Source organism: Rhinichthys klamathensis, unplaced genomic scaffold, assembly GCF_029890125.1.
Source record: "Rhinichthys klamathensis goyatoka isolate OS25496 unplaced genomic scaffold, OSU_Roscu_1.1 h1tg000196l_1, whole genome shotgun sequence".
Classification (NCBI taxonomy): Eukaryota; Metazoa; Chordata; class Actinopteri; order Cypriniformes; family Leuciscidae; genus Rhinichthys; species Rhinichthys klamathensis.
The window spans coordinates 789,089-802,629 of NW_026606722.1; the positions used below are offsets into that span (position 1 = coordinate 789,089).

Sequence of the window (13,541 nt, forward strand, 5' to 3'; positions counted from 1 at the left end):
AGGACCTTACCTGGACCACAGAGGACCTCACCTTGACCACAGAGGACCTCACCTTGACCACAGAGGACCTTACCTGGACCACAGAGGACCTTACCTGGACCACAGAGGACCTTACCTGGACCACAGAGGACCTTACCTTGACCACAGAGGACCTTACCTGGACCACAGAGGACCTTACCTTGACCACAGAGGACCTTACCTTGACCACAGAGGACAAAGGCACAGCAGCGGTGGCCGGTCTAAATCAATCTGAGAAGAACACACAATGTAACGAATCACCCACATTTTCTGCTAATGCGTACTGTTTACTTACAGATTATGCCACATGACAGTGAACATTATTTACAATTTATGAACATACGTATGTGCAATACTGTATTGCTAAGGTACTGCCTCTTGCATATCACTTTATAAAAATACTGCTGCTGCATCAATGTTTATACTGTTTACCGTCATAATATAGCCTACTGTTTATACTGTTTTACTCTGAACATACATGTCACACTGATGTTGTTTTAAAGTACTTCTGCACTACCTCACTTGATAACATTATACTGTGGCTGCACTATACTGTTTATATTGGTATTCTAGATTTTATTTACTGTTTTAGTCATCTTTAACCCCATTCCGTTGTGTGCATACAATGACAATAACGTTTTTTATCCTTCTTAAAGTGGACCATCGAAATAAAATGTTACTTTCATGACTAATTTTAAACAGAATTATGAATGCACTTGCAAACAGTTTTTTTTTTTTTTTTCATTTCTTTAAATTTCACTTAATTCAAATTCTACTTTCTTAAATGTAAAGCCAAAGGCTACAAGTTATGCATTCTACTTCCTGTTTGCTACCACGATTTAAACTCAGTTCAAACTTAAATTAAACGAAATTAATTGGAAGTTAAAAGGGATTCTTAACGGGATAGTTCACCCAAAAATTAGAATTCTGTCATCATTTGCCCACTCTCAAGTTGTTCCAACCCTGTATGAGTTTCTTTCTTCTGCTGAACACAAAATAATATGAGTATAGCCAAACAGCTGTTGGACCCCATTGACTTCCATAGTATTTGTTCCATGCTATGAAAGTCAATGGGGCCCATCAACTATTTGGTTACCAACATTCTTCAAAATAGTTTGTGTTCAGCAGAATAAACAAATTCATACCTGTTTGGAACAACTTGAGTGTGAGTAAATGACAGCATTTTCATTTTTGGGTGAACTAGGGCCTATCCCTTTTAATTCAGTTCTGAGTGGGAAACAAACACTTTCTCACCTGAACGGAAATGAATGTTCATACTCGCACACACCTTGCAGATACACGAGCATCACTGGTTCTGTCACATGCGAGGAAACGATTCTCCTCCCATGCTGAGATTGCTGACCCCTCTGGAGATCATCGGACCGTCCTGCGACTGTGCCACTCCTGCGTGCGCACTCAGCTTTACAGCTCAACTCCATACCCTTCTCTTTTGGCACGTGATATTTACCATAGTAATGTGTCAGCAATGACTCTCTGACATCTTGTAGAATAAGAGAAGACAAAGTTTTGTACTAGTTGAATAAGGATGCACTGGTGCGGACTGAAGAGGGGGAGACCTGCAGTCGCTACTTAAACTGAGAGACGAGCAGTCTATATGGGCAGACACCAGTGCAACAAGACGTTTCGAGTCACATTAATGCATTTTTGAAGGAATGAACAGGCGAGGGTTATCTATCTGAATATATCAAGTGTTCATACCTGTGCGAGTTTTGATGAAGTTTGGATGAAGATGACGAACAGCGCATCGAAGAAGATCTTTTCCAGGAGGGAAAAGCGCAGAGCTTCCTAAGCAACGATTGCACGTTAAAGACTTTATTTTAGCGGTATTTAGTGGACAGATACGCAACTGTGCAAAATGCTAAGAGTGCGTAAAAGTTTCTGGGTGCTTTTAATTGTGCTTCTGGCTGTCTGGATAGAAGGAGCGAGCAGCTTCCCTGTGAGACACCAGAGATCCAGACACGGCGGCTCCAGAGAGGTGAGTAGGCTACAAGTGGAGCTAAAGTCACTCATCTCGTTTTAGGATTCCTCTTCAATGTCACAGGGGTTGATTTTAACAGCAACAAAAAATCGTGCCTTTATCATTTATTTTTGCCTTTTTCAAATTTGCATGTACATTTGATTGTGTTACCCTTGTGTAAGACTTAGATTTCAGTCTTATATACAAAATCTCCACATAAAATCCATTAGAAAATATGTTTAAAATAATCTAAACAAAGAATGAATCGTGTCCTTAGTTATCAGAGAGACAATAATGTTAGTAAAGAGCATAGGCTATACTTGAAATGAAATATGGGACGTGATGTGTGTGAAAAATCTATGTAAATATCACTTATAGAATAGAATGTTGTTTTTGTGCATCATTTCCAAACAAGCTGTACTTTCAGAATGTGTGAACATTTTATTTGTGTGTGTTTGTATTTGATAAGCATATAGCTATTACAAAAAGGTCTCATTTGTTAACATTAATGTATATTAACTAACATGAACTAACAATGAGCAATATTTTGTTGCAGTATTTATCTTTGTTAATGTTAGTTTGTTAATGCCAGCTGTTCATGTTAATTCACGTTGCATTAACTAATGTTCACAAATTTGATTTTAATAAGGTATTGGTAAAAATTACAACTAACATTAACTAAGATTAATAAATGCTGTAGAAGTATTGTTAATTCTTAGTTCATGTTAAGTAACTAATGTTAACGAATGAAACCTTATTACCAAATTAACCATAGCATGACAAATAAGTCTATCCATTTTATTCCAACTACTCATTTACAAACTTCTCATTTACAAACATATGTTGATTCAGGAAAAAAAAAATACAGAATTGTCCTCTGATCCATGTACATCCACAGTTGGACATTGTTAGCAGATAAATTATCTAATGATTGTAAAAAGTGTGTTTTAAGAGAGTTACACAGAGACAAAACTGCCTATAGTTGAAGAAACTGTTATGCACCATGAAACATAAAGTCATTTTTAAACCCAAACAGTGCAAGTTATATTAATTTCAAGTCACCAAATGGTCAATTCTGTTTTTTGTTTAATTAAATATTGTGGTATTTATCATATAAATGTAATAAATCATTGTTTATTCAAATTCCTGTGCCCTCATAATCTTTCATCTTTAATCAACATAACTTCCCCTCCCTCTTGCAATTGCATCTCTTCTCTGATGACGGGACATGTCACTGAGTCACTCATATAAGATGTACCAACAGCAAATCCCAAAGTCAAGTCCCGCCCTACATATTTTCCAGTTCGAGAAGCTGTTTCACTCAGATATATATATATATATATATATATATATGTCACAATAGGGAAGAAAAGACTACAGCAACTTTCCGTTACATGCCGACTTCAAGCATTAATAATGTGTGCACTGTGTTCATCTCCAGATAAATTACACAATTTAATATACAGCATGCTGGGGATATAACTATGCCCTCAGAAAAAGAAACAGTATTACAGTTAATCTGCTAATAGTGATAGTGGCACTACTATCACTATAAAAAAAGTAATAAAAAAGATATGCACTCAGTTTTCAGAACTAAATTTTTTACTCTACCACAACATGGTAAAATGGTTGTCCATTTAAAATGATCGCCATGTGCCTTTTTGAATAATCTGTTTATTATTGAGTGATCATTTGCCATGGGTCATTGTGTAAATGTGGCAGATATCTTGAATATCTTGGTTGAAGGAATTGTCTTAACTCTTAACCACCCCACAGGTGAGAGTTGCATCTTGTCCCACTAATACAAATCTTTAAAAAAATATTAAGTTTCTTACTCATCAAGAGCAGTGCAACATGTTTTTTCCCTGCTTATAGACCAATATATTCAACGCCACCCTTTTTTTATTATGCCACCATGCAAAGGGGGCCAAAATAGAGAGAGGTCCCATACAGTAGAGCAGTACAATAGTGAGGCCTTACATAATACTGTTTAAAAAACAAGTTTCACTCTCACACAGGGTCATAGTTCAGCTCCTAAATTGTTTTTTTAGCCCCTCTTCTGTGTTAATGTGGAATTTCCTGCATTCTGGTCTCCTTGATCTTGTGTGTGTGCACACGGGGGCCATGTCTAACCTCTCCAAGAAAGGTCCTGCTACTCAGTTTTGTATTACTAAATGTCTCTTTTGTTTTTACATGTGGGGCAGGGGTCGTCAAAGGGAAAGGGAATAGGGGGTCTTAGTTTATTGTTTTTCTTCACTGGTTTGGAAATGGCGTGGTCCTGGGACTTTGATATTGGAGGTCACATAAATCTATGCTGCACTGCCGACTGCTTTCCCAATGCCCCAACATAAAGTGTGTGAGCTGATCGTGTCCATGTGTCTCACCATAGAGCTCAATAGAGGCTGTGTGTATTGCATGGTCTTTTGCTAGCGCATACGGCTTTGTGTCGGGGTCTGGAATTCATGCCATATGTTCGTGATGGTGAGAAAGCCCACTGGCAGCACAGGCCACATTCCACCGACGATTTTACAATGAATTAACAATACAGAGAAAGACAAGAGATGGCCCCAGGCAGACTAAGGCTGTAAGGAGAGATTTGGTTTCCATTCTGAACACTTAGGAAATTAAACGCTGAGTAACAGCGACCACTCTTTCACCTGGCCCCTCTTGTTGAGACTTCCAGGAAGAAAAGACCAGATAACATTGAGAATAAGTTTTACATAGAAGATCAAATACCCCTGAGTATCCAAAAATTAGACTTTAGACACCTCTGATTCACTATTACATTCATGGTCAGAACCGATATGTAACCAGTTGGTTAAAACGCTCAACCACTAAAAAGACATGGCAGCATTTAGCATAGCATGGAATAGGCCTAAATGTAATTGTAAATTAATTTTTTTTTTTTACAATTAATTAAATGCAACATACAAGTGTTCAAATAGTGTGAGGTTCACCACTAAGGCCAAAGACACAATCACAAAGTGATCATAACAGCTTCCTACAGGCGTCCAAAACCCCCAATATCGCACATTGCTCACTGAGAATGAACCTGTAAAACCAAATCATCACCTCTCTAACTATCATCCGTGAGCAAAGCATGAGTTTGATGGCACTTCATAACAGTTAGTTAATGGACACCTGGTTCTTGTGAAAGGTATATATAAGCAGTTACTTCATTGATAGGCTCTCTTATCTGTAGACACTGGTTCTGAGAAAGGTTTACAGTTCCCCCAATGAGAACCGGCCAAGAGCATCAGCACCATCACAGTGATAATTGGGTACAAGTCGACTCATTATAAGCTTTTTATTAGGGAACAACATGTGATCCTTTTCGCTTGAGAGTTATACCTCAAATAGTGAAAAGTCATTGTCAACTCATCATATGCAAGAAAGATGTTCCGAAATGCTGACATGCAGGTGCAGTTAGCACTTATTGTTGCATGTTATGTTTGTTTTTCATCAGACACATCCACAGACATCTTTGAGAGACATTGGCAATGACCATAATCTCCTGCACCAGCAGAACCAGGTCCAGAGTGATTTGGCAGACTCACATCCCCATCAACACAGGTGGCTCCAGCATCGCTCTACGGGTGTCCTGCCACAGCCTGAGCCTGAGGAAGAAACAAAACCCTTTGTTCTAGACCTCAAAAACTTTCCAGACCTGGCAAATGCCGACATTGGCTCCCAAAACCCAAACATTCAGGTGAGAGCACACAAGAGAACACATCTTAAGTTAGTAGTCATCTCTGTGAAATGCTTCATGTTAGTGAGTCCCTCTTCCAAAACTTTTGGTGACTAAGCAGGGCAAGTCAAAAATGCAGGGCCGGATATAATAATCCATTACAGGGTTTCTCCTCTCTGAGGCTAATGTCTAATCCTGTCTAATCCAATGTGGATTCGTCAGCATCCATAGTGAGTCATCACTCCTCATAGGATGTAATTAAGTGTAATAAGTAATCTCATCTTGAGATGAGGAGGAAGTAATTCTGCTTGATTTGATATTGAGCCTGAGCTCAAATCAAGAGACTCGATCGGTGAGTCACTGCTGAAACTAACTGCCACTGACTGTTCTCCAGACTAGAAGCAAGGTGTTCCTCATGCAGAATGATTTGTTTTAAGTTCTTAAAATAACGCCCAATTTTCAATCAAATTTTGATTCAATGCTTTGAATCTCTGCATACTTTGCACCTTTGGTTGCAGGTGACCATCGAGGTGTTGGATGACCCCCCTATGGAAGTGGAGAGGGATAAAGAATGGAGCAATGACTGGCCCACATCTTCTCCCTCCTCTACTGTAGAATGGCTAGGTGGAAAGAAGCTTTTCTGGCCTTTATTTTGGGGCTACACGGATGCAGATTCAGGGGACGATGGTACTGGCCAAGCAGTGGAGGAAGAGGACGACTACGCACTGGAGTATGACAGCGGGGAGCCCCTCCCTAGTGGTCTGGGCAAGACAGATGGCAATTGGGAAAGCCCATGGACTCAAAGCCATTATGGTGAGTGTTCTCTTATACATTAGCTGTTTCTACACACAGTTCTTGAGCCTTTAGAAGTTAGTCTGTTTGAACTAAGTGAAGATCCTAAATGTAATTTCAGGAGGAGTTAACCCATCTAATCTTTCAATTAATCAACTGCTTTGGCGTCCTTCCACCTCCACAAACTCCACCAACATAATTTAGACATCTTGCAACCAGACTATATCTAAGCTTGAGTTTAAACTGCTTCCTCGAGCCCCTCTACTGCGGACAGCAAGCCAAATATGTTTATTAATAGCTTAAAGATTATATGGGCAAACGAACTTGTGAAAAGAGTATTTGAGTAAAACGGGAATGGAGAAAAAACAGCTGTTTTTAAGCAAGGCCAGAATTTGCACAATCAGAACTTTAAGCAGATAAATACTGAGGATGGGAGAATTTAAGAAAGCTGGATTGCCAGCAGTCAGACAAAGGTGATTTGAAGAGTAGTTGAAGGGAAAGAGAGATGTAGAGATTGGGGAGGGAGGGTAGAGCAAGCTGGTAAGGAGTGTTTCACAGCATTAATTCGGACTAAACTTTCAGCCAGCGACGGGCTATTTGTGAGTGTCGGACCTTTGAAGTAGACACTGGTCCCACTCTGTGGAGAAGACCGCTGTTTGAAGACGAGCCCGATCCGCTCACTAATGGCAGCGTGAATACGTTCTCTTGGACAAATAAGCCCATGCTTGTGTTCAATTAGAGCGCAGATCGGGAACACAGAGTGAGAGGGGTCATCCGTTTACTTTTTATGTCCCGCGGGTTGGGCCCCAGACCCTGCACCCCCTCCACCCCCGTCCAGTCCAGAGCGGCTGGGTCTTTTAAGCCTGTTCAAGAATCCTAGGCTTTTCAAGGCCATGCAGAACATAACGCCTCTGTTGCTTTTTTGTTTTTCTCTCTAGGACATGTCTGTTTCATGGTGGGAATTGTGCACTTTACGCTGTAGCTGTGGAGTCTTGTTTCATTGGAGACAAGGATGAAATGGGACAGGGATTTAATTTGAGGGGTCAAGGAAAGACATTATGATTGAGATTAAGGATGGCCTCAATCTAGACCAGATTCTCATAAAACATTTAGATCAGTGTGATGGGGCAGAAATGATATTAACGGATAAGAAGGAACATTTCTAGTCTAATATAACAGGAGAAAGCTATCTGTTAGAGGTTGCTTAGCTGCTACAACTAAGCTAGAAGAACATGGAAAAAAAAATATTTGTCCACTCAAGAACTGAATAGAGGACCCTTTAAAAGTTCTTTCTGCCAAAGGAATCACTTTGGGGTCCTAAACAGAGTCGATATAATAGCCTGTTCAAAATGTTCTTGACTCCAGCAGGGGTAACTGCTAATGCTAACCATCCGAATCTTGACCCTCTGGATTTAGTGGCTGTTTCTGCTTTGATTAACCTCTGATATAAGACTAACCCTATGGCTGTTGTGGGTTTCGCAGTTTGGCACTTCTACAAAGCCAGCTAGAATAGTCGCTGAGCCTACGCCTCCTTTTCATCATTCCCTAGTCTGTCTGTAATCAGGGTGCCATCACTGTGTGTGCAATATCATTGGCACCCCACCCAAATTCAAGTTAAATATTTAAACAAGCTAGTCTCTAATCTATACTCTGTATTACAGAAGAAGGAAGAATACATCTGTTGTCCTTGTTTAATTCATTATCTGCAGTCTGCTTTTGGTAAAGAGAGTTTTGAGATCTCTCCCAAAGCTAAAAGCTAATCAACTATTTGAGGCCTGTTTTCCTGTTTTGGGGGCTACAGTATATTAGGCTTACTTACTCAGCTTACCGGTGTTTGTCCGTGGAAAAGTTGCCATCATGGTGTTCGAGTGTTGTTGTTGGTGTTTTCCAGGGTGCTCTTGTGCTAAGGTGTTCTTCTTGGGGTGGTATCTCTAAGTAGCGAGTGGTTGTTTTGTATTATCGTAGAACTGAACATTTCTGACATATATGACTTACTTGGACACAGTCTGATATTAATTTACTCTAAATTGTAATGTAGACACATTCATTTTCTGTAAAGCTGCTTTGAAATTATATTTATTGTAAAAACCACTATACAAATAAATGTGAATTGAATTGAATTTAACATTACTTTTAATTCAATTAGTGTGTTGCTATGCATTTGCTGGGATTATTGATAAGACATTACTGGAGTGATTGCTAGGCCACTTCTAACTGCTAAGTGATCTATTTGACTACATTTACACATTGCATTAGCATCAGTTTTTTGTTGATCGGATCACTGAAGCCCCATATGGATAGTCAGAACCTAAATAAGCAGGGTTGTCAAGTCAAGTCAAGTCACATTTATTTATATAGCGCTTTTCACAATACAGATTGCATCAAAGCAGCTTCACAGTGATAACATGAAAGTAGTACAACACAGTTCAATAATATTGTTGAATATTAAATATCCCCAACTAAGCAAGCCAAAAGCAAGGCGACAGTGGCAAGGAACCAAAACTCCATCAGATTGGATGGAGAAAAAAACCTTGGGAGAACCCAGGCTAGTCAGGGGCCAGTTCTCCTCTGGCTAACAATCATAGCTTTACAGTAAGTGCATATCAGAAAGTACCTGGAAAAAATACATTTAGTTAATCATGTAATATTTAGGGGATAACATATCGCCGGCGTTGAGTCGTCTCTTCGCAGGCGTTGAGTCGTCTCTTCACAGGCGTTGGTCTTCTCATCACAGGCGTTGAGGCATCCGAAATCCCCGTGAGAGGCAGGATACCAAACTGGAGCCTACGAACGCCATTTTTCTCGGGACAAGCGTCCCGAGATAACAGCAGAAAGGCAGATGGGAAAAAAATTAGCATAGCTGATGTTCATAATGATTTCCATTACACGGGAGTAGGTGTTAGAAAACCATAATCTCACAACTCTCCGCAACCCAAACTCTCCGCAACCCAACCGCAACCATACAGACCGACCCGTTTGTCTATAAGGCTGTCGAGCCCCACTGGTGCGTTAAGCAGTTTCAGTGGCAAACGGTTCCGTATGGCATAGCAGAGGACTAAAAGGTAAGCATTATGTGAATGCTTGACTAAAGAGACACGTCTTTAGTCTAGTTTTAAACTGTGTCAGCGAGTCAGAGCATCGGACCGTATCGGGAAGGCTATTCCAGAGTTTTGGAGCTAAATGCGAGAATGCCCTCCCTCCTTTCGTGGACTTCGATATCCTAGGAATGACCAGAAGCCTTGAATTTAGTGATCTTAGAGAACGCGGTGGATTGTAGGGCGAAAGAAGGTCCGTTAAGTACATAGGAGCTAAACCATTAAGGGCTTTATAGGTCAGTAGTAGTACTTTGTAATTGATACGGAACTTAATAGGTAACCAGTGCAGAGATGATAGAATCGGTGTTATATGATCATATTTTCTTGATCTAGTAAGAACTCTAGCGGCTGCATTTTGCACTAACTGTAGCTTGTTTATTGAGGATGCAGGACAACCAGCTAATAAAGCATTACAGTAATCTAGTCTCGAGGTCATGAATGCATGAACTAACTTTTCTGCATCAGAAACAGATAGCATGTTACGTAATTTAGCAATGTTTCTAAGGTGGAAAAAGGCTGTTCTTGTAACAGATGAAATATGATTTTCGAAAGACAAGTTGCGGTCTAGTATAACACCCAGGTCTTTTACTGTAGTGGAAAAAGTAACAGGGCATCCTTCTATATTAAAGTCGTATTGTAAGAGGTTTTGTGTGTAGTTTTTTGGACCAATAAGTAATACCTCCGTTTTATCTGAATTTAATAGCAGGAAATTTCGCGTCATCCAGCATTTTATATCTTTGAGACATTCTGTCAATTTAGATGAGGTAATGTTTTCATCTGGTCGTGATGAAATATATAATTGAGTGTCGTCAGCATAACAGTGGAAATTAATTCCATGTTTTCTTATAATATTACCAAGTGGCAGCATATATATTGAGAATAGCAGAGGGCCTAGCACCGATCCTTGCGGTACTCCGTAGTCTACTGACGTCAACTTTGATTTTCCCCCGTGTAAAGAGACAAAATGATAACGGTCAGATAAGTACGATCTAAACCAGCTTAATGCCTGTCCCTGAACACCAGTGTAGTTTTGTAGTCGATCCAAGAGTATTTTATGATCTATAGTGTCGAACGCGGCGCTAAGATCAAGTAGGACTAGTATTGAGATACAGCCTTGATCCGAAGCTAAGAGTAGATCATTTGTAATTTTAACTAGCGCAGTTTCTGTACTATGATGCGGTCTGAATCCTGACTGGAATTTTTCATAGATATCATTTTCTTGCAAAAAAGAGCACAGTTGAGCGGATACAACTTTTTCTAGTATTTTGGACATAAATGGAAGATTTGAAATGGGTCTGTAATTTGCTAGGTTATTTGGATCTAGTTGCGGTTTCTTAATGAGAGGTTTTATTACTGCCAACTTGAATATTCTTGGAACATGACCTAAGAATAAAGACGAGTTAATAATATTGAGAAGAGGCTCTTCCACTACAGGTAACACTTCTTTCAGTAGTTTAGTGGGTATTGGATCTAATGAGCATGTTGTTGGTTTAGATGCAATAATAAGTTTATTTAGCTCTTCCTGTCCTATCGTTGCAAAGCGGTGTAGTTGTTCTTGAGGGACGATAATTGAGGCTGAATCATAAGAGACCATAGAGGATTGTACATTTATAATTGTGTTTCGAATGCTTTCTATTTTCTCATTGAAATAATTCATAAAATCATTACTACTAAACTGTAACGGTTTTTTTTTCTCTGGTGATGTCTGTTTATTTGTTAGTCTAGCCACGGTGTTAAATAAGACACCGTGTCTTGACAACACAAGTGGGCACAGGCAATGCATCGAAAATGCATGTTAATGCCAGGTGGAAATATTAATGGTAATTGTTATGATCGGATCACTGAACAGTACTTAAGGTTAGGGGTTTTGTTCGGAACCTATATGAGCAATAGGAATGCTTGTCTTAGTTACCACACATAAATGTTTAAACTCATCAGTCTTTTCCTCTTAGAAGAAGCAGAGGAAGAGTGGAGCGCATGGAGTCCCTGTAGTGTCACTTGTGGCCATGGCAATCAGACTCGCTCACGTTCATGTGGAGATTTCTGCACATCCACTGAGTCCCGGAGCTGTGACCTTGTCCCATGCCCAGGTTATTTCAGTACTCAAAAATGTGTCTGTTCTTATTTTTATGTAATTTAATGTTAATGCTGATTTTTTTCCCCAGATGATTGGAACAGTGTGGCTCATGTCTTTCCATTCGAGATGGAGAATGGCACAGAACCCTTTGGCACTGGTAAATGCTTTAAGTTTATACCTATATACCTTCATCAGGCATATACAACATACTGTTAGTGTTCAAGCTCAATCACATTTAAAATATAATCTTGACCAATCACAGCGAAGATCCATCAATTACCAATCACACTCAATGACTGAACACATCATTGACTCCACATCATCATATACAAAAATTACATCAAAAGTTGTACATTATATAACATCAAAAATTGTACATTATATAACCGAGAATTAAAAAAAAAACTATAGCATCACATTAAAGGTTCTCTAAGCGATGTCGGGTGACGTCACTTCTTGTTGATGTTTAAAGTATTATCAAACAAAACGGAGGCTAGCTAGACCCTCCCCCCTCCTCATCCGCGCACTAACCCCCCAAACCCCGCCCCCAAGTCCTTCTTGTCGGTGATTGGCTGGAACTGTTTGTCATGTTTCGTGGAGCGGGTTAGCCCAGTTTGTTTTTGTTGCCGTTTGTGGAGCCTGGGCTGTCTACAGAGATCGCGTTTCTTTACAGTGTGTTCAGGGGACAGGCAGCCAGCGGTTAGTGAGGAGATGTTTGCTGTATGTGACAAAAAATGTTTTGGCCTAAAAAATGCGTGACATCGCTTAGAGCACCTTTAAATAATGGTTCATCGTTCATGCCCATAGCTGACAACCTACTGTTAGACAAATGGCACTATGCTATAGTTGATTTGACTAACGTGTCATCTTTTTGGGTTTGGTTGCTTTGCAGATGTTGACAGCTGTGAGAAGTGGTTAAATTGCAAGAGTGAGTTTCTTCAGCGTTACCTGCAGCAGGTATTGACTGAATTACCCAGCTGCCCGTGCACCTATCCTTCAGAAGCCTCCAACAATATCGTCAGTCTGCTGGATGCAGAGCACGACCGAACCTTCCAGTGGAGGGATGCTAGCGGCCCACAGGAACGATTGGACATCTACAAGCCCTCGGCACAGTCCTGCCTGCGTTCCAGCCTGTCTAAAGATGGCACCACTCTGGCTGCCCAGCATTGTTGCTATGATGATAACAAGCATCTAATTACAAGGGGCAAGGGGGCAGGAACCCCCAACCTAATAAGCACCGAGTTCTCTCCAGAGCTGCATTTCAAGGTGGATGTAATGCCTTGGATACTGTGCAAAGGAGACTGGAGCAGGTTTCATGCAGTCCGCCCACCCAATAATGGCCTGCATTGCACGGAGAACCCCCAACAGGATATTTTCATGAATGAATTGGAGGAGGCCAGAGAATATTAAATCACCAAATTACTATCCGTCCTCTGACTCACCGTCCTGCTGTGGTGCTTAACCCTATTAAAATAAACAAATGAATAAAAACCCCGGCCAGCCGCATTAAGTGTGCAGTATAGAGCCAGTCTTGTGTTGTGGAACGCATTGCCGTAACTGTGTTCGCAAAGCCTCTAGCTTTTCTGATGTTTGGAATATTGTGGAAAATGAATGGAAGGATTAATACAGCATGTTTGTTGTACAACAGTTGTTGCTGCTGCTGCAATCACATACAGTGGGGTGCAAACGTCTGACAATGCTAGTAAAAAAGGTTTTATTTTGAAGGTTTTTTTATAATTGAATACAGCTTTATTACGAATTATATGATCAGAAAAATAACATGAATTTCAGAATTTATTAGTATTCCTTTTGTTTGAACGACAGCAGAACTCATGAGATCCACATTTGTGCAAAACCTGATGATCATGTGATCCAGCATGATTTGAGAACGTT

The 13,541-nt window shown here is 40.1% G+C and overlaps 1 protein-coding gene across 1 annotated transcript; it reads left to right on the forward strand.

Moving 5' to 3' along the window:
- Nucleotides 1–1,619: 1,619 nt before the first annotated feature.
- ism2b (isthmin 2b) lies at nt 1,620–13,541 on the forward strand. Its single transcript, XM_056262620.1, has 6 exons — nt 1,620–2,014; nt 5,463–5,705; nt 6,203–6,497; nt 11,524–11,661; nt 11,737–11,805; nt 12,541–13,541. The coding sequence occupies exons 1-6, from the start codon at nt 1,895–1,897 to the stop codon at nt 13,056–13,058; spliced, it is 1,383 nt and encodes a 460-aa protein (XP_056118595.1). The 5' UTR covers nt 1,620–1,894; the 3' UTR covers nt 13,059–13,541.